At 38.8% G+C, this 21830-nt stretch overlaps 1 protein-coding gene across 5 annotated transcripts in view; it reads left to right on the forward strand.

Moving 5' to 3' along the window:
• Positions 1 to 21830, forward strand: part of PIEZO2 (piezo type mechanosensitive ion channel component 2) — a 442052-nt gene that overhangs the window by 237202 nt on the left and 183020 nt on the right. For all 5 annotated transcript variants that reach the window (XM_077899942.1, XM_077899943.1, XM_077899939.1 and 2 more), the window contains exon 5: positions 14711 to 14873. In XM_077899942.1, coding sequence (XP_077756068.1) covers positions 14711 to 14873 — 163 coding nt within the window. The remainder of the gene's footprint in view (positions 1 to 14710; positions 14874 to 21830) is intronic.

Below are 21830 nucleotides of genomic sequence, written 5' to 3' on the forward strand. Positions count from 1 at the left end.
AATAAAGTATTTATTCCAGAAAGTAGACTGTATAAACTGTGGGCGGAGCTAGGGAAGTGAAGGTCTGAGGGGAGAGACAGAGGTGACCTGGTGCATCAGAGAAGTGGGCACATCCAGATCTTGAAGTGGGACCTGGTGAAAAGCTTCTGGAAAAGCCCATGGGAAGCTCTGTCTGTGCATTCACCCAAGCAGGTGGTACTGGGCCTGGTTCCCTTGGCCGGTGGGGACCAGCTTCTTGGAGAAAGGGCTGGGTGTGGAGTGGAGGAGAGGGACAAGGGGACTTGTATACACTTCTCCTTTAGTCTGTCACTGCATTCAGCTCCAAGAAGACCACAAACACAGTGGCCCTGCTTCACTTGCACTCTCTAGCTCACATATGGGTATCTTCTAAGACATTACTGATTCAGAACTCTGCAGGGCAGGGTCAGGATTCCAGAAACAGCCTCACCTTAACCAAGTTGAGGCAGCACAACCCAGGAACGAGGAGGTTCCTCTAAACTGCAGATTATTAGTCTATATACCTTTAACCACTGGCTCCAGAAACCATACTGTAAATGCTCATCATTAATTTCTCCAATCTGCAGAGACATTATAATCACATTTTATCATTTGAAGGGGTCAAGCATTTGGTCCAAGGCCTGAAAATAATTCATTATCAAAACAAAAAGATTGCTCAATCTGACCTCACCAAACTACTCTGACTTATATTTAAATAGGCTGTGGTTTAGATTAATTTGCGGCTGTTTTCCTTAAAGATTGCTCAGTGGTACTTTGTTCAGTAGGCAAGTCTCAGATTGGGTGGGTGGATGGGTGGGTGGGGACTGAGGGAAGGTGGAGGAACGTAAAGCAGATTTGGAACTCAGAGTATTGTCTGTGATGGCAGTGCCACTGCATGTATGGGCTGACCCAAAGGTATCGACATCTCTCTTTCCTGTTGTTGCTTCTTAAGTCTCCCCTGTATCAAAAATCAGTGAGATCCCCATCTTTCCTGGCTTCCCCATCTTTCCTTCCTCCCCTTTGCAATCAAGCGTTTAGATGTTGGTGTCTGCAAAGTGTGCCTTTAGGGTAAAGGGCTGCCTTGATGTGCTGGCTGCTGCAGCAGGCCAGTGTGTGGCAAAGCTAGGGAGTGGAAAGAAGGCCTCTTGGAGGTGCTGGAGGCAGTATCCTCAGTGACCCTGTGCCAGGTAGATGAGGCAGCTGGAATGAGGCAGGTGGTGTGGTTTGGAAATTAGTTCCATTAAACCAAAAAAAAAAAAAAATGATTGAGCATATAGCTAAATATATAAAGCATAATGGGACCTGGGTTTCTCACTATCTGAAGGAAGATTTATAAACATGGAAGGCAGAGACCAGAAAGAATCCTGAAGTGTTGAATTAAAATGGAAAGTATGAGAATGAATTTGTGTATTTTAAAAATATATGCACACAGAAAGATACAGAAATTGTTATAAACATACATTTATGTGTGTTAAAATAAACGCACCTCTCTGTTTACAACCCTGTTGAGTGGGGTGGCCCAGAAACAATGAGCATGCCAAGCACCAGACTCCTGAGAACCCAGTTCTGAATACCACACTCCACTGAAAGAAGAACAGGGCTCTGGGTTCCAGAGGGTAGAAGGGCTGGTAGAAGAGGAAATAGAGAATGGGCCTGAAGACTTACTGTGACAGAAAGTAGGAAAATGCTTAATGAACCAAAAGGATGTCATAGAAGCCAGCTTCCAGAGACTCTCCCAGTTCAGAAGCAGTCTGAGTATCAAAACCAGTAACAGTAGTTTCAAAAAACAACCTATCTAGTAAACTAGGAATTCATGGTCCACGTTGATGTCAGTTGGCTAAGTAATTAATTAACTGGGGATAAGGCATAAAGTGCTTTCTTGGAGTGGACACCAATTAATAAGGAGCGGCACAGCTGACCACCTTTGGCAGCCATCATGATGGTTGTTGATCCTGGCAGGAGTTGCAGATGATGGCTAAGGTTGGTAGATGGAGGTTTGACAAGGAATGGGATTATTGTAATTTTGAAATATCTACCCACAAAATATGAGCCAAATACAAAGAGGAAAATGGTAATAGTAACGCAACCAAATGATTCAGGTGGGATATGTTGAAATGACGTGCCCAGTTTGGCTATTGTGGACATTGCTACTATGAACATTGGGGCGCAGATGTCCCAGCATTTCACTACATCACTATCTTTGGGGTAAATACACAGTAGTGCAATTGCTGGGTCATAGGATAGCTCTATTTTTCACTTCTTGAGGAGCCTCCACTGTGTCCTTTGACAGATGAATGGATAAAGAAGAATATTACTCAGCCATCAGAGAAGACACATACCCATAATTTGCTTCAACATGGATGGAACTGGAGGGTATTTTTCTGAGTGAAGTAAATCAGTTGGAGAAGGACAGTCATCATATGGCTTCACTCATATGTGGAATATAAGAAATAGTGAAAGGGATTATAAGGGAAAGGAGGGGAACTGAGTGGGGAAAAATTAGAGAGGGAGACAAACCATAAGAGACTCCTAACTCTGGGAAACAAACAAAGGGTTGCGGAAAGGGAGGAAGATGGGGAGACAGGATGACTGGGTGATGGGCCCTGAGGAGGGCATTTGATGGGATGAGCACTGGGTGTTATACTATATTTTGGCAAATTGAATTTAAATTTTAAAAAATGTAAAAAAAGAAAAGAAAAGAAATAACATGCACCCCTCCTGGTACACTGAGGACAGCATCATTTATCTGGTGATTTTCACAAGAAGCACGAGCCAGGTTGAGGAGCATCTTACATAATGAAGACTGTACTCAGTCACTGCCCAGGGATGAAAAACGTAGAATGACAGACTGAGATCTTGTCCCAGATGGAAGGAGACTGAGGAGACTCGACAGCTAAATTGTTTGTTCCGTTGATCAAAGATTATTGGATCAATAAATGATATAATATTTTGACTGGTTAGTCTAGATTTTAATCACTCGGAAGTTTTTTTATATTCTGAGGTCACCCCAACCTAAATTGTTAACCCATAAAAATGGTAGTATGCTATGCCTGATAGGTTAATAATACCCATGAATTTGGGTTAATTAATTAAAGCTCCATAGGGTTTTCTCGTCTTATTGTATTATTCTCGCCTCTTCACAGGAAGGTCAATTTCACTGATTGGAAGTAAGAGACAGTCAAACCCTCGTGTAGCCATTCATACACGTCCTTATTTAGAGAACAATTGATTATGCTACCTTTGCACGGTCAGGATACCACGGGCGTTGAACAGATGTCACTGGGCAGGCAGTGCCTCCAATACTGGAAATGGTGGAGGTGATGTTTGTGGTAAACAGGCAGGGTTTATGTTTGCTGAGTACCTTTCACTTCTTTTAATCTTTCCTTGGGTGCATACCTGTGTTGGGTTAACAATGGGATTGATAAATATTTTATTTTTGGATTAATTTTATTGTATTGTTAACTATCAGTGGTTTATCCATTTCTGATATAAACTTATGCAGGGAGAAATAATTCTTCTTACTCATACTAGCATTGTTGCTTCTATATTTAAGTAGATTAACCCAGTGTAACATTAGGAGTTAATTTAATATTGTTGGAATTAAGTCATATTAATTGTTGAGGTTGAACGCTTTCTCAATTGATGGTTGCTTTTAAGCCAACTATGGTAGTATTAATATATACTCTCTAAGAAAGGTTGTATCCTTGTTCTAAAAAGCTCTACCTTTTTAGATTATATTTTAAATTTACATTAAAATTCTAATTTTTAGGTAAATTTAAAGTTGAACTAAAATTCTGTTTACTGTGTTGAACAGAAACATGTACCCTCCCCAGGAACATGCAGGAACACTGCATGTTCCTGGGGAGCTTCCTGGCCCCAGAGGAGGAGGAGGCATTGTCAGCACATTTGCTGGAATAAGAATGGGGTCTGCCATTGGATGGTAGCATGTCAGTGTCGATGTCCCAAGTGGGAAGAATGCATGGTGGTAATGCAGGAGAGTCCTTATGTGGGAGAAGTTCTCAGTGGTGCAGAGGGAGGGAGTGACACAGATGGAAATATCTGGTCCTGATACCTGGTTCTGATTCATCCCACACAAATGCACAGAGCACATCAGCCCACCCTCCTGTACCCAGACTGAGCTCCTGCTTGCTTGATTTAACCATATTTGCAGTATGTGTGTCAGGCACGAGTGCAGTAAGATTAATGAGGCAGTCCCTCAGGCTGCTTGCTGTTTGCCCATTCTGTCTCGTTTAGGGTTTTCTTCAGATCCTGGACTTATTCTCCAATGGATGCCTTGGACTTGACATCTCATTTTCTCCCTTTCTAACCTCACACACTTGAATAGGAATAAACACTGGTTCTTTTTCATCACACCCCACTGCTCTGGCCACTCCCAAGTACAGCTTCTTCCATTCATCCACAATTTGCCTGATAGGGAGGTGGGTAGGGGTACAGCAAGCACCTGTGTATTGTCATGGCCTTATAAGGGATGTAATATTTTTTCTTTTATGGTATAGGAAACTGAGAAGTTAAATAACTTGCATACATACACGTAAAATCAAGTGGCTTATAAATAATGGTCAATAGCTCCTCAAATACCTTGGCATTGGTGTTTGCGTGTCTAAATGACATTCAAGGTCATCCCTGGCCTGGACCCTACTACCTTTCTTTTTTTTTTTAAGATATTTATTTATTTATGAGAAAGAGAGAAAGAGAGAGAGAGAGGCAGAGACACAGGCAGAGGGAGAAGCAGGCTCCACGCAGGGAGCCTGATGTGGGACTTGATCCCGGGACTCCAGGATCACGCCCTGGGCCAAAGGCAGGCGCTAAATGGCTGAGCCACCCAGGGATCCCCCCCTACTCTCTTTCAAGCCTGTTTCCCACCATACATTTTCATCTTGTGGATCACAACAAAGTCAATTTTATTGTAATTCCCCAGCCACACCATTTCTAGTTCAAGTAGCCTTCAAACCCCATCTCAGACTTGGTCAGCTGAGAGAACAGTCCCTATTGCCTCCTTGACATACAGAGTCAGTTCTTCCTTCTCTTTTGCTAACACTTCCACACATGCATAATGTTTTGTTCACTCATCTGCAGGAATTCATTTGCCTCCTATCAGCTTCTTACTATACAAAGACCTTGCTGCAGGCAGGTGCCGTGTCTTTCTCAGTCCCGTCTGCCTAGGACCTGGCAAAATGCCTGTGACCTGATACATGCTCATACATACTTGTTGAATTAAATTAGCAGGGATGGGGTTCAATTCAAGGTCTTCAAGTCCAAAGTTCATGCTGTTTTCTTTATTCCACATTCACTTCCAGTAGTGACACACAAAGCCTTTTTGCTTTATTTTCAGGGCCAGTGTTTATGAGGAGGATAAATGTGCTACTTGGTTGCAGCCACCCATCACATGTCTTACTTTCTTTTTAACAAAGTGAATTTTAGTTCATTTTTTCCAGGCTTTCAACACAGTAATTCAGGCAAGAGGGAACACCTGATCTGGCATGTTGTGTCTACTGCCAGTGTAGTTTAAGGATGGAGATTTCTGATGGTTTTTAATGTTGTTCTTGTAACCCCTATCTCCTCCAGAACCTGGTAGCTCACCAGCTGGATAGTGTGACCCATGCTTTGTTTTTAACTTGGAAGGCAAGTCACTTTAGGATATGCTCCAGGTGCTGCAGCTCTGTTTTTATGAATGTTATGATGGAGTTTTCGCTTTTGTTATGAATAAATGATGTGGAGACTCCAAACAGTGATCTATAGGAATTAGTGTTGTTGATAGAGGACAGACTATGCTCGGCAAGATCAGAGAAAATAAGAAAAGGACAAATCCAAGAGGCAGGGCAGATATAGTTTCCCAGTAAAGAACAGAGGACAGCTGGAGGCAGTTCTGAGGTCGCTGCATTTTTATCATTATTTTTGACAAACAGTAAGAAAGGATGTCTGAGAGGCTTTTGCCAGGACATTTCCTTGGTGATGGCCCTGTCGTGGTCACAAAATCAATAAAAAGGAGGCACAGGAGAAGCTCTCAAATGCTTAGAGAAGTTGACAGGAAGGGAGACCAGTGGATAGAATGGATGATCACTTACAGAAATGTTTCTATCCACAAGCTCGAAAGAGCACGCACATTATTTTTGAATGGGACAAGTGCCGAAGATGAGGTTGAAAATTCAAAGTAATAGAAACTGCATTAGCAAAAATCCAGAAGTTGGAAGGAATATGACCTTACCGTATGGTGGTGAGGCCCCTAGAAGAAGACAGGTTTAAGAGGAACCAGAAGTAAGCTTAATGATAGGGAACCTTGAAATCAGGTAGAGGATTTTGGACATGAAGTTTTAGGGTATTTTTTAGAATTTTGCCCCAAAGAGTCACACAGCAAAAGGAGTGAATTTTATTGTTATTTCTTTGGGGTTTTGTTTTATTTTGTATTTTGTTTGTTTTAGTTGGTTTTTTTAAAGTTTTTATTTGAATTCCAGTTAGTTAACATATGGTATAATATTAGTTTCAGGTGTACAATTTAATGATTCAATACTTAGCTACATCACCCTGTGCTCATCACAGCAAGTGCCCTCCTTAATCCCCATCTCCTATTTCACCTGTCCTGCTACCCCAACTCCCCCCCTGGTAACCGTCAGTTTGTTCTCTCTAGTTAGGAGTCTGTTTCTTGGTTTGCCTCTGTTTTTTTCCACCTTTGATCATTTTTTTTTTCTTAAACTCCACATTTGAGTGAGATCATATGGTATTTATCTTTCTCTGACTGACTTATTTCACTTAGCATAATAGTCTCTAGCTCCATCCATGTTGCTGCAAATGGCAAGATTTCATTCTTTTTATGACTGAGTAATATTCCATTCCAACCAGCTCTCTGGGGGGAAAAATACCATATCAGCAGCATTTGCCAGCTTCCATGACGTAAATACTCCCACGGTGGTCAATTTCCAGCTAGTAATAAACATTGTCATTGAGCACAAAGCTGGAACCAGCAAGCTCCCGCACATTCCTGAACGGCTGAGTACATAAGAATAAATTTGGAAGTCTCCTTTCCCTTTTCTTTTCCCTCCTCTTCACTTCTGTGAATGCCTTCATCAAAGTAAGAACCTTAGGATTCTCTTAATTGTCCCTCTGCCTCATAAATAACAGAAGTGAAAAGCCATCAATATGATCATTTGAGAATGAAGTGTGTGTGTTCCAAATACACACACAACAATTGGAAAATAGCAATTTCTCACAATGAGATAAGTGGATTAAGATATTCTAGTGTTTCACCTTTAGGATAAAAACAGTCCTGCCACTAATGTAAAAAAAAAATACTGAAAATCCAGCATCAACTCATACCTTTAGATAATTAGAAATTGGCATGCAATTGCTATTTTAGTGGTAGAAAAGTTTCTGACTTCACAGAAGTGAGCTATTTAATAGGCTTCTCCAATGCATCAACAACTGTGGAATCCCTTGATTTGAATATTGAAAGTAATTCTTAATAAATAGTACATTTCTTTCCAGAATTTCTCATCTATACCTTTCTTCCTTTATGTGAAATTTAATACTTCTTTATGCAACTTGCTATAAAGTCATATATTTAATAAAAAGATAGCCTCCATACATATTTTTAAGTTGAAATCAGGGTTTTATCTCTTACGTTAAGGTTTTACTATTAGATATACATTCACTTTGTCTGTTCTTAAGCTGATTTATGAAATCTGAGTGACTGATGGACCTCAATCAAACAGAGTACTTAAGCTTAAGAAAAACAAAAGTAGTCCGACTCTTCGTGTGTGAACTTCAGAGGCCACCAGAGAACTAGATAGACCATACTAATAGCTTGCATTCATTTAAATAATATTCATTGATATTTTCAGCATTTATTGGAATTCCTTTGAAGTTAACCTTTCTACTAACTCTGAACCAAAGGACTTACCTCCCAAAAAGAGTTGCATACATGAAATTATTCTTTTTGAACTTCTGGAGAGGACTGTGGTTGCATTTGTACCTGGATGCTGCTTCTCAGCAATACCTAAAACTCCAATATTTTTCTTCTTTCCCAGTCTGATGCAATTCACTGCCCCCTTATCATGGATTTTCCTAGTTGAAATGAAATTTTTGAGCCAGGAAGACCCTAAGAAATCATTTTGTAGATGAAAAAACTGAAACTTGGAAAAATGAAGTGGTTTGCCCATGGAAATACTCACATGCTTCACTTGTTCTCTGGACTTTGCCAGGAAGGATGGTGATTGTATTTGATTAATGAGTCATACCTAATATAATCATGTTCATTAGAGCATCAGTTGATCATTATCCTCTGAAACCATAACACTCCTAGAAAAAAAAAATATAGGCCATAAGCTTCTTAGTGTTGAATCTTTAGATCTGATTCCAAAAGCAGAAGTAACAAAAGCAAAAATAAACAAGTGGGACTAATTGGAACCTAAAAGCTTCTGCACAGCAAAGGAAACATCAACAAAATGAAAAGCCAATTCAACAAATAGGATAAAATACTTACAAATCATTTGTCTGATAAGGGCTGATATCCAAAATATATGAAGAACTCAAACAACTCATTAACAAAAAATCGAACAATCCAATTTTTAAAAATGGGCAGAGGATCTAAATAAGCATTTTTTTAAAAAAGCCATACAGATGGCCAATAGGCACACGAATACAGTCAACATTACTGATTATTGGGGAAATGCAAATCAAAACCATAATAATATGCACCTCACCCCTGTTAGAATGGCTATTATCAAAAAGAAATGAATGTTGAAGAGGATGTGGAGAAACTGAACCTCTCTTACACTATTGGTACAGCCACTATAAAAAAATAGGATGGACGTTCCTCAAAAAACTAAAAATAAGGTCATGTAATCTATAACTAGCTTTCCACTTTGGGGTATTTATCCAAAGAAAATGAACAGAGTAATATGAAAAGATATATGCACCCCTATGTTCATTGCAGCATTAGTTACAGTAGTCAAGATTTGGAAATAGTATTCATGGATAGGTGGATGTTAAAGAAGATGTGGTGCACCCATCTCCCCCCACACACACACACAATGGTATACTATTTGGCCATAAAAAAGGAAGGAAATGTTGCCATTTGTGACAAAATGAGTGGACCTTGGGGATGGTGTGCCAAGTGAAATAAGTCAGACAGAGAAAGACAAATGCCGTATGATTTCACCTCTATGTGGCACCTAAAAAAAAAAATCAAAGGAACAAAGAAAACAAAACTTATAGAAACAATATATTGGTAGTTATCAGAGGGGAAGGAGATGGGGGTGAGCAAAAAGGGTCAAGGAGGGATCAACTGTATGGTGATGGATGGTAATCAGACTTATTGTGGTGATCACTTTGTAGTGTGTTCAGATATCAAATTATTATATTGTACACCTGAAATTAATATTATAGACCGATTTTACCTCAATAAAAAAGTCATTATTTTTTCCAGCTAAGATCATTGAGTTCGTATTTTTAGGTTACAAACAGGAAATTTAGGTAGCATGACTATTCCAATTTTTTAAAAAAATATTAAGTACTAAAAGATATACCTTTGTACCTAACAACTGGCTTTCAACTGGTTTATGAACTTGAACATTACCAATATTTTATTTTTGGTATCTATATAATAGTTTATTGTATCCATCTTCCCTACCCAGAAACATGTGTTTGTCATTTTCATGTCATTCTTTGCTCATGAATCCCTAAGTGATCTATATTCTGTACTTTTGCTTCTTCTTCTTCATTCCACATTACATTTATGAGATGATATATCCATATTCAGATGCATTACACATGTTTTGCACTATTTTATTCATTTATAATATTTATTTTATTTTGTGGAGGTATACTAATTTAATCTATTCATTTTCTTCTTGAAGGATATGTGGGTTATTCTCAATTTCCAGCTTCCTCAATTCCTTTTCAAGAGGTATAACCACTCTCAACAAATAAGATCAATGTGACTAGATCAAGATTGGAAAGAAAAGATTTGCCCATTTAAGAGAACATGATGTTTTAAGCAGTTTAGCATATGCTTTTATATATGAAAAATATAATTGTTATATGCCTGAAACACTAGGATAACATTTTTTAGGGAAATGTAATATATTGATCTCATGAATTCATTAATACAAGACTCCTACCCAAAACCTGGCTAGCATGATTTCAAATGTAGAATTTATTTGAAATAAAATTTAATTTACTGTTAAATGCTCTATATGTATACTTATAATTAGTTCAGAGAACCTTATACGAAGATTTACTCCATGCAATGCCCTGTCCCTAGACAAATCTAATTTATTCTCTTGACTTTAGTCAACAGATATGGAAGGAAACTCTCAAGTGTGCCCCTTCAGCCATGATTTCTCTCTCAGGCACAAATCCCATATGTGGAATAAAATATTTCTAGCATGAAATATTGCCTCTGCACTACACCTCACACTTACCATGAAAACACGGCCTCCATGGCCCACTTCCTACAACCAAATCACATTCTCACCTACAGTCTCTCAGTTTCCTTGCTGATTATGTTCCTCCCTTACTCCAAATCTTTCAGTAATTCTAGTTATGTGGATTCTTTGCCAAAATCCAAGTCCAAACTTAACCCATCTTTTTTATTTTATCTCCTTTACATGCCTTCATAACCAACAATCAATTTCCAGGACAGTGTTTGGCATGTTGTAAATGCTTAATACATATTTTTTAAATAAATCAATAAAAAATTCTGCCAAATTGAACCATTTAATGTTCATTAGATACACTTCATATCTCTTGTTCTTGAAATGTTTTCTCCAACATATGTATTTAATGAAACCACATATATTTTGTGATTTATATTTTCTAATTTTGACAATTACATCTTTGTGTCCAAGTAACTGAAACTACTCATGAACTCCTGATCTCCAGCTATTCCCAGGCAAAGCAACATTTCTTCCTGTCTGGGTTTGTATTTTATTTTTCCTGAATGAAATTATCTAAATGAACTAAAACACCTAATTCTTCAGCAGTACTTTGCACAAACTACTGCGATACAAAGTAAAGTGTAAGTATTTAGATATAGCATTTATTCTGCTGGCCTTTACTCTGTGTGCACTGTACCATATATATATGCATATATACATATATATACATACATAAACATACATATATGTATACACACAACATGCAAATTGAGTATACATATATAGTTCTTGGATAGAGAGAGAGGAAGTAGACAAGAAGCTCTCATATGGTAAGTAAGTGAGTGACATAAAATGTTAAGCATTTTATGATCAAGTATGTGCAAGGTATGGCAGGCTTCTAAAGGAGGAAGTGGTCAAGGAAGGATGATGGAAGAGCTTCCAAGTGGGGATGTGAAAAGTGAGTTTGAGAGATGAGGAGACTTTCTGCTTTCCCCCTTATTGGTTTCCAGTCTATCACATGAGAAGAACTGGATTATTTCTAGTTACCTTCCAGCTTCATAACTTCAATATCTTGCTGAGTCAATGGATGGATAGTTGGATGATTAGATGAGAGAATGGAATAAGATGCCACTGACTCCAAAAGTTATCAGAGACGATTAAACATCAAATTTGTAGGGATTAACTGCACTTTAGGATAGTTTCCAAATTATCCATTCATTTAAATAAAAAATGTAGACCAGGAAGTAGACTCTAACCCAACATTTCCTAAGACCTGGTCCGTGAACACTAGCTCAGTAAAATGTGATAGGCATCAGATAAAAATTTTAAAAAATGGATTTTGGTCAAAATAATTTGGGAAACATAGACTTAAATAAATTCAAACTTCTTATTTTACTACAGAACTCCCAGGTTCTTTACTACAATAATATGCATTGTGATTTTCTAACACTTATTTGACCAAAGACTTCTTTTTTTCTTTTATCTTGCCTTGTTTTGTTTAATACACAGCATTTCTGAGGACTAGCATTCTAACTACTGTACTTTAGTAGACACTGGTGTGAACAATGATGAAGGAAACTTGATTGATAAAGATGATCCCCAAATGATATATATCAGTTAGACTGTGACCTGTTCATTGTACATGCTTTTCATTATATTCTTCAAAAGTTTCTTTGTTTCTGCAATGGTAGCTCTATAAATGCTCTGCTTTGTTAACTCAACAAGCCAAGAGTAGTAGTTAATAGGTTAGCACCTCTGTGGCTGAATGATTTCATTGCAAATCGGGGTCACAGCCCAATCCTTGATCCAGTAGCTGAATTCTATCACAGCGAGTGGAGTGATTGCTTTTGCAAACAGCATTCATTTACTCCCATAATATATGTATGCTGTGAAATGTATCTTTTGGGACCAAGAAACACAAAGCTGAGACTGTTGTCTCGTAGTGACTGTTAGCAGACTGGGAGCTTAATGCAGTCCACAGATGGGAAAGGCATGGCTCTGCTCTGGCTTTCTAAGTTTCTGTGCTGTGGGGCAAGAAGTAGCTGAGGCTGCAGCTGGAGTCCTTGTCACCTTTCCTTTAAGAATCTTTTTCCTCTCAACTCTGCTTGGTTGGTGCTTTTTTGTACAATGTCACAGTTCATTTGTTTCCCATGAAAGGGGTGTAATAATCTATTCCCCTAATCCACCTGATTAGGACAAGTGGCTCTCCTGACCTTAGCCTCACACAACAAACATCCACTGAAGCCTGTCCTTTGTGTTCTGGTCTCTCTCCTGGATCCTCTCTTTCTTCTCATTGTAGTGATATTAATTTTTGTTTGCTCTGTTTGATCACCTTAAAAGTATACAGCAAACTTCTACCTTTGTCCTATGATAAAATCAATCATTAAATCTCATTGTTATAAGTGTAGTTTGAAGTTTTCCTAATTGAATTCTCTTCCTCTTACCCCAAATGAAAGGAATTTGCTATTTTTAATACCTCTGACGCAATCATATTTGTTTTCATTTATGGAGGTAAAGAGATCTCTTGCCACTTTCATGTTTCTCTGTTCAGAAGGGTTTAGAGCCATGTATAAAATAATGAAGCTTATGTGGGGCATGCTCCCTTCCAGACCATTTAAAAAAAAAAAAAGCAAATTACACTGGTCTGAGTATTTTTTTCCTGAAATATCGCAGATGAGAAGGTTCTTTAAGTAATTAATATTTAACTTTTACACATTATTATAGTAATAAATACATGGAAACATTCTAAATGTACTACAGTAGTGAAATAGCTAACTGCTATCTGATCATGAACATGGTGATGTTTAAAAATCATCAGTGAGTTGAAAGCTATTAGGGGTATATTAAATGAACTAATAATTTTCCAAACAATATATAATATATGAGTTTAGCATTGTAAACTCTCAAAATGCATGTCGAGGCACAGAGGAAGCTTGGAAAGGAAAGCCATGAAGGTACATACATGAGAACGCAGTGGTTGAGAACATTACATTTGTGCCTAAAGGGAGCTTGAGTATACTACTCTCTCTTTATCTGTATGACTTTAGGGAAATAATGTTATTGTTTGTAGCCTTAGTGGTTTTTTTTTTCATAAGTATAAGGAGGATAAAGAACAATGCCTAACTCTTATGGTAGTTGGTTGGATGAAATAATATGTACCAAGCTGTTAACACAGAGTGATTGCTCAGTTAACGGTAGATATTATTAACAGTGCTTTTATTTTTTTTATTATTTTTTTAACAGTGCTTTTATTTACCAAAATGTTAACAATGGTTATTTCTAGGTAGTGAAGGGTCTTGCCATTTATTATATTTTATGTTTTGTCAAAATATATAATATACACAATATAAATGAATCCAGTATATATTTGATCATACACATGCCTAGTCCCTAAACAAGCTTTATCTCTAATAAACGTTGAGTCACTTTCATTTGACTCAAATGAGATAAAGACAAGGAGTAGTATCTCTTTGTCACAGAGGAGGAATGTATGGCCATGGGAAGCCCCCCAGTAGAATGCTGCTCGTCAGTGTTGGGGCTTACATTTGAACCCAAATATTCCAATTCTAAGTTCACTGTCCATTCTCCAAGATTAAAAGAAGAAATGTACTAGATCTGCCTTTTTTGGAACAGTATGGAAAACAAAATCAACTACGTATTCAAAATAATGGAGAGGTCTTACATTCAAGGATTGCTATAACATTTTTTCTGTTTTCCCTCCAGCTTTGATTTACATGTAAGGTAAAATATTTCTAGGCTGTTAGTATGTGTCTAGTTTTTAACTGCTTCAGCTAGATTGCTGACAGCTGTGTCTGGACTGCACATGTGGCTTATTTAATAACAAATGTGGTTCATTAGCATGTTTTAGAAGTGACAATTGGCTTAGGATTCTTTATAGTACTTCTGAAACTCCAGTGAAACCCTGGTACCTTCCTGAATCTTAGTAGATTACATAAGACTCAGAGGTTGATGAAAAGCTTTCTTGTACCTTCTAGGCAGAAATTGAGTATTGCTTTTTTATTTTTTTAAGATTTTATTTATTTATTCATGAGAGACGGAGAGAGAGAGGCAGAGACACAAGCAGAGGGAGAAGCAGGCTCCATGCAGGGAGCCTGATGCAGGACTCGATCCTGGGACCCCAGGATCACTCCCTAAGCCAAAGACAGATGCTCAACCCCTGAACCACCCAAGCATCCCAAGTATTGTGTGGTTTTTTTTTTAAACTCATTAAGGAGATATGGGCATACTTTAAGATAGTTCAACCATAGAAATAGAAAAATGACTAAATTTCCTCCCCCTCCTTTTCTTTCCCTCCGTAGCTTAAAGGGAGCTGATGCTGGCAACGGGATCAGAGTGTTCGTGCCTGATATCGGGATGTTCATTGCCAGTCTGACCATCTGGCTCGTCTGCAGAAACATTGTTCAGAAACCAGTGACAGAAGAAACAGCGCAATATAACTCAGAGTTTGAAAATGAAGAATCGGTAAATCTGACTTCATGTATCTATCCTCCTTCTTTGATTCCTGAGGGATTTAACCCTTACAATAAGTTGTGTAAAAGTGAAATGTGCATAGCACTTAAGCTTTGGGGTGGTTGGCCTCAGTGTTAACAGTTACCTTGCACAGAGCCCTGGTATAGTTCTGATGAGTAGGCATCCTCATCCACACCTTGGTCATGAGAAACCGGTTCAAGGAGCATGAGAGCTGCCCTTCATGAGACATTCATCCTGACCTGGTGTTCTTTTCACTCTCATCTAATATTATCTCAGATGGTTAACCTTTTAAATTTATATTATAGCCCATTGTCTAGATACCTTAGTTATCACAAAATAATTTGAGAAAAAGTAACACCTGGTAATTTTAGGAGAAAAAAGCAGTTCCTCCCTGAAGGAAAGCTTTCTGGTCTGTGCACCTTGCTCTTCAGAGTGGACTCGTGGTAGCATGTTTTGATGAAGTTCTTTTAAAGCATTCCAGAGAAAAAAATAGATATACTTTTGGAAAAATGTAAGACTTGGAAAAAGATAAAAATAATGAGGAAAATGTGTGTTAATTTTTAGCTGTGTGTTTTAGTAGAAAGAGTTTCAGGCGGATCAGGAAACATGTTAGATCTCACTAGGTCAGTTAGACAGCTCATCACGGTCCCCAGATCTGGTTCTGAACCCTGCTCTCTATTCTAGTGACTGTACTTCCTTATGTGAGTTTCAGCAACACTGATGTGAAAAGTAATTGATTTGGTAATTGAAAGATGAAATTTATAACGAAAAAAATACTAAAAAGACTTACTCTGTACATTTGACATAAGACACAAGTACCAGATGTTGTTATTCAGAGGTTTTGGCAAGAATTTTAACCTGAAGAACTGAAGTTAATTGAAAGAACTTACTTTGAGAGTGGTAATGACAAGGAGATCAAGGAAGACAGTTCTCAGTTATGGCAAATGAACTATGTGCCTCACAGATAAGCAGCAAATTGCCTTGTATTGTTATCAAAAACAAAACAATAAAACAAGGATATAATTCAACAAGTCTATACAACAAATCTATCAAAGATTATAGACATTCTAAATATTAATTATTTGGGATTTTGAAAATACTAAATATCATTATTATGCAGTTGAATTTCTTCTCATTTAAATTTGTTTTGGCCTCATTTAGATATTAATTTCCATTCACCTAGTTCATTCCAGCCCACCAGGTGGCCCTGAAGGAGCAGGCTGGTGTGTGAATCTTTTGAGATGAGTCCACAAGGAAATATTTCTTACTTGTGAACAATCTGGCTTGAGTCTGAAAAGAATAGAAGCCATGGCCAAAATAAGTAGGAGAATTTATTTTGTTTTGGAAGGCCCCAACATATTTTCTCCCTTTTATAAATCTTGACATTTGCACTGTAGAATGTTTGGTTTTGAGGATCCTTTGAAAGAATAGTATTTGCTGGCATTGTTTCTTCTTTCATTTATCTCAATGGAGAAATGGCAAGATTAATCCATTGGTGCCTGGGAGAATTTCTTTTCAAATCCAGCGTTGTTTTAAACTAGTAACTAATCCCTGGAGAAGATGGAGTCTTTCCTAATATTCCTCAACTTGATAATGAGGCTCAAATTTGCTGTTTTAAAGGAGATTGCAGATCCCAGGATTCCCCTCGAAAAGCCCCAGGGGAAGTCAGCGGGTAGGAGAATCTTGAACTGACACATCTGTGGTCTTGTTTACCTGTTCATTACAATTCAGAAGCAGATCTACAAATCATAAACTGGGAGAAAGATCCCTAATCTTAAATCTTAAAAAAATGAGTTATGTTATGAAAATTGAATTGTGTAGGAAAGGGTTACGTCTGCAATGAAGCACTTTGGGATTTCACCAAACTGCTGTTATATTGTATGTTTCTGTACTACTAGCTCTTTCTAGCTATTTATTCAGATTTCAGGCTTTACTTTTTTGGGGAAGCGAATAGTATTCTAATATGTTATTAATTCAAATTTATGATAAATGAAATGTTTATTCAAATAGGAACTTTAGTCATGACTTGGTCAGCTTAAATAGTCTAAGTATGAAGCATAAAAAGAATATTTCAGTATAAGCATCCACCATCTTTTAAAAACTCATGGGTGCAACATTTGGATCCTGCCAACATTATTTGGAAATTCATATTGAGCCTCAAAACCTGTACCTTTCTTCATAATACCTAATGTCCATTAGGCTTCTACAGCATCTGCATTCTGGCACATAAAATCACCAACGGGGCTATACCTCAAGTCTCAGCTTTGAGGTTCAAGTTGCTGTTCTTTTTTTTTTTTTTTTAATATTTCATCTTTTTTTTTCTTTTTTTTTTAATTTTTTAAAATTTATTTATGATAGTCACACAGAAAGAGAGAGAGAGAGGCAGAGATACAGGCAGAGGGAGAAGCAGGCTCCATGCACCGGGAGCCCGACGTGGGATTCGATCCCGGGTCTCCAGGATCGCGCCCTGGGCCAAAGGCAGGCGCTAAACCGCTGCGCCACCCAGGGATCCCTGCTGTTCTTTTTTTAAAAATATTTTATTTATTTATTTGAGAGACAGAGAATGAGAGAGAGTTTACCAGCAAAGGTGAAGGGCAGTGGGAGAAGCAGACACTCTGCTGAGCAGGGAACCAAATGCGGACTCGATCCCAGGACCCTGGGGTCATGATCTGAGCCAAAGGCAGATGCTTAACTGACCGAGCCTCCCAGGCACCCCACTATTCTTTTTTGGAAGAGCAAAAAAACAAAGGATGATAGAATTCGATCTTTCTACTGTCCCCTTCTAATAAGGCATTTAGCGTCTCCCTTGAGATTTAGTCCAAAATCACCTGTTTTAAGTTTTCTAGATCCTGTCTTTTCAAGCACACAGACATGATCATCTGAAACATGGCAGCATGCAATACAGTAAGAAGCTGGGCAAGTGCCCAGTTGCCCTACAAGCCTTGTGCTTCATGGCTTTTGCTGCCTGTCAAGGTCACTCTCAGGAACCAGGCAAGAACTTACTGTCAGGTGCCCCCCCCAAATGCAGCACACTTGGTCCGTCTTCTCTGGGTTAAACACATTGACAGTTTAGGGGAACCTTTCACTGTGGTGATTTTAGATGCCATTAGCTTAAATAAGAAGAAAGTTTTTAATTGGAGGAAATCATTGTCCTGTTGTCTTCAAAAAGCTTCAGGGGCAGCCCCCGTGGCACAGCAGTTTAGCGCCGCCTGCAGCCCGGGGTGTGATCCTGGAGACCCACGATCGAGTCCCACGTCGGGCTCCCTGCATGGAGCCTGCTTCTCCCTCTGCCTGTGTCTCTGCCTCTCTTGTGTGTGTCTCTATGAATAAATAAATAATAATAATAAATCTTTTTTAAAAAGCTTCAGAAAAGCTCAGTATTACAGTATGAGCTTCGGTATGAGTATCATAGGGACAAGTTAGCTTTAGATCCATGGCTAAATGTATCCACCACTATCTTTCAGTTACCTGGACACAAGGTGAGAGTATGCAGTCTCTCTCATCCTCTCCTCTGAGAAAAACACACCTGAAGAGCATACCTACTTTATCACATAGAAAGGCAGGGGCGTTATATTATTGGACAGGTAATCGAGTGAACTTTGCATGGACGGGACTTGAAAATGTGCCTGATAGTAAAAACAAAGGAAAGAATAAGCAATCAGGAAGGCAATTCAAATATTTTTAAGTTATTAGACTAAAACTATTCCAAATTAAATACACCTTCATTTCTCTCCCATTCGTTCATCCATTTAACATTTAACAGTGCATGCCTATTCTCTGCTTTATTTTTTTAAGAAAATCAAAGCTCCAAAGTAGACATTTACCATTAACAATATGTCTAGATCTATGTTTTTTTTTCTGTCCTTGGAATATTCGACAGGCAATTTTGTGCATTTGAATTGCAAGTAACACCAAATTGCCCACAAGGGAAACTTGTTTGGAGGGATTGCAGAGCCCAGTGTCCCTTCAGTGAGGGTGGCATGGTCAGGCACATGTGGGATGGGAGGAAACTCTGTGCCCACCTCTGTCACCTGCTCCTGTTGCAGGGAGTCTGAATCTGCCTTACTTCTTTGAGGGCAGTCCTGCTGCCCATCCTTCAACTGCAAATACTCCTGAGATGGTGTTGTCACCAACTCAATGTCATTTAATTCCCCATGTTTCTTTCAAAGTATTGGTGGTGTGTTTGAGGGCAGGAGCTAGATCTCTCACCCTTCCTTCTACCCAGCCTTTCTGCTGACTGCCCACTCAAGTTAATCAGATAACGGTTCACTCAGTTGCTATAGCCACTTGGACCCCTTATCCATGACCATCAACAGGTCCTATGGGTGCTACCTTGACATGTTGTCTAACATCTGTTCACTTTCCTATCTCTACTGCCACAGTCCTCATCCCCTCTCTCATCTAGACCTCAAAATAACCTACAACTGGACCTTCCCACATCCAGCTTCCATTCTTGCCCTATTCCACTGATAGCACACACAGCATCTGGATTATCTTTGAAAAATTGTAGATCATATTAAGTCACTTCCTTAGGTAAAACACCTCATTGGATTCTAATTAAATGAGAACAAAATTCAGACCCCTGCGGGCCTTGGCACTTCCTGCCCCACACCCTCATCCTGTGCTCTGTCCTACCTCTCCCTTTCTATCTCCCTCACTAAATTATAAGCTCAGTGAGGGAAAGGGTCACATCTGTCGTGTTCTCTGTTGCAGCAAATCTTAAGTTAGCATAGTAGCTTGAGGTTGTACAAATAGTAATACTTATGTGCTTATCAAGTTAATTGGTTCAGCATGGATTAATTAACATGGAGGCTTGTACAAAGCACTCCGAAGTATAAAACTAAAGCAACAAACTGTAAAGCGGTCAGCCCTGGGCCAGGATTATCTGCAAAGAGCTGCTTCTCTCCCAAACTGTTAGAAGATGTGGCAGGGCCAGGGCAGAACCACACATCTGTCTTCAGTGATGTATCCTTGCTGTGACTGCAGAGAAGGATGAGTTTTTATCCATGGGCCTGCTTATTTATTCAGTACCTACTATGTGCCAGAATGGGCAAAAACTAACGTCTAACAGGGACTGTTCTTTTTTTTTTTTTTTTTTCGGCTTTTTTCCCCAAAACATTTGTCCTTTTTTTCCATCATGTTTGCTTCTGGAATAACTGGATTTGGGCATTCCAGATCCCAGTAATTAGACATAATCCTTTTCCCTCCTCAATATTCCTAGGATTTTATATTCTTATTTTATAAACTGTTAGATATAACTTGGTTTATTTCCTCCGGGTGAGTGCAAACCTCTGGGGTGCCAGGGTGGATTCCCACCCTGGACGTGGCCCAGTGCTCAGAGCAGAGTTCAATCTCAGGAAAAGTTCTGAGAGGAGGGAGGTACAGGAATGGAGGATGGGAAAGTAATGCTGTGGATTCCAAAGCCACACCAGCCCTGCTCAGCCTTTTAATAGTTTGATAACAAAGACAAACATTTTATTTTCATCTCAGTCCATCAGAAGGTATTATATGGGTCCTGAATCTTTCAGGAAATTTTGGAGCAAAAGGAAGGGCTGTGTGCCTTCAGAATGTTGCTTTTTTATCACTCCCTGAATTCTTTATTTCTAGGGGGAACACGGGGTGTGTCAGTTAGAAGGGCTAAACTCAGCTGTTTCTTATAAGAGAAAATGGATGGTTCAGGTCAGTAATAATCTCTATAACTAGAGACAAACTGATTAGATAGTATCAGGATGTGTTTGTGTGTCTATGTGTTTTAATACAGACTTGGTTTTTTGGTATACAATTAATTGATTTTTTTCAAAATAAACCTTTAAGATATAAGCCTTTAAAATAATGGTCAGTCCAATTTGGCTGCTCTCCATTATTGTTCATTTCCCTTTCAAATGATGTTTAGTTGATTCTCAGAGACTGGTGCAGTCTCTAACCTGACTTGAGATGTTTCTGAAGGTTCAGATGCAAGACATCAGAGTGTCCATGAGTCAGGAGAATGTCAAGGGTGGCACCAGGCTCCACTGCTCTTGCACGTTTAGAAAAATAATCTTCCTAAAACAAGTGTGAAATATTGGCTTATCTGTATGATGCTCTACTGTTAGGCTTGTATAATGTATGGTGACATCACAGAGACAAGGCTCTCTCTCTCTCTCTCTCTCTCTCTCTCTCTGCTTTCTCCTGCAGGCACCATAGTGCCTGTAGCATTTGTCTTGTACATGAGGCCCCACACTTGCCTTTCCCTTCTCTGGGCTCTTCTGTTGAGATGAACCCATTCTGTAAAGATAAATTGTTAACTTTTAATAATAAACAATGAATAAACTACTCATGACACTTTAGAAAAACGTTCCCTTTGCCTCCAGATCTTTGGCTCGTTGTTTGTGACTTTGGTACACTCCATCAAAATGTTTTTAATAGCTTGGTTTTAGCCACAAAGAAGAAAGTGGATTCATCTGATGAGAAGTTCTAGGCTAACATGTCAAGGTTGACAGAAACCGGAAGGAAGTTCCACAGATAAACCTCAATGTATTTTCTAATTAGGGGTCTGCCTAGCGTATGATTCCAACAAAATGTTTGCAATTTTGCATAGTCTGCCGAGTGTGGAACCAGTGGATCAGCCATTGTGGATGGTAGCCTGTGCTTGGATTCTAGATTGGCTGCTTCAAAAACATGTGGGGGGACACCTGGGTGGCTCAGCAGTTGAGCATTTGCCTTCGGCCCAGGGCATAATTCCCAGGTCCAAGATCAAGTTCCACATCAAGCTTCTTGTGGGGAGCCTGCTTCTCCTTCTGCCTATCTGTCTGTCTCTGTATGTCTCTCATGAATAAATAAATAAAATCTTTAAAAAAAAATCATGTAGGGCTGCTGTTTGGTCATACAGATGCCTGAGATTTGCTCCCGAATTTCTCATTTAGGAAGTTTGAGGTGAAGCTAGGTACCTGTCCTCTTAAAGGATCCTGG

Source organism: Canis aureus, chromosome 6 (assembly GCF_053574225.1).
Source record: "Canis aureus isolate CA01 chromosome 6, VMU_Caureus_v.1.0, whole genome shotgun sequence".
In the NCBI taxonomy this organism is placed as follows: domain Eukaryota; kingdom Metazoa; phylum Chordata; class Mammalia; order Carnivora; family Canidae; genus Canis; species Canis aureus.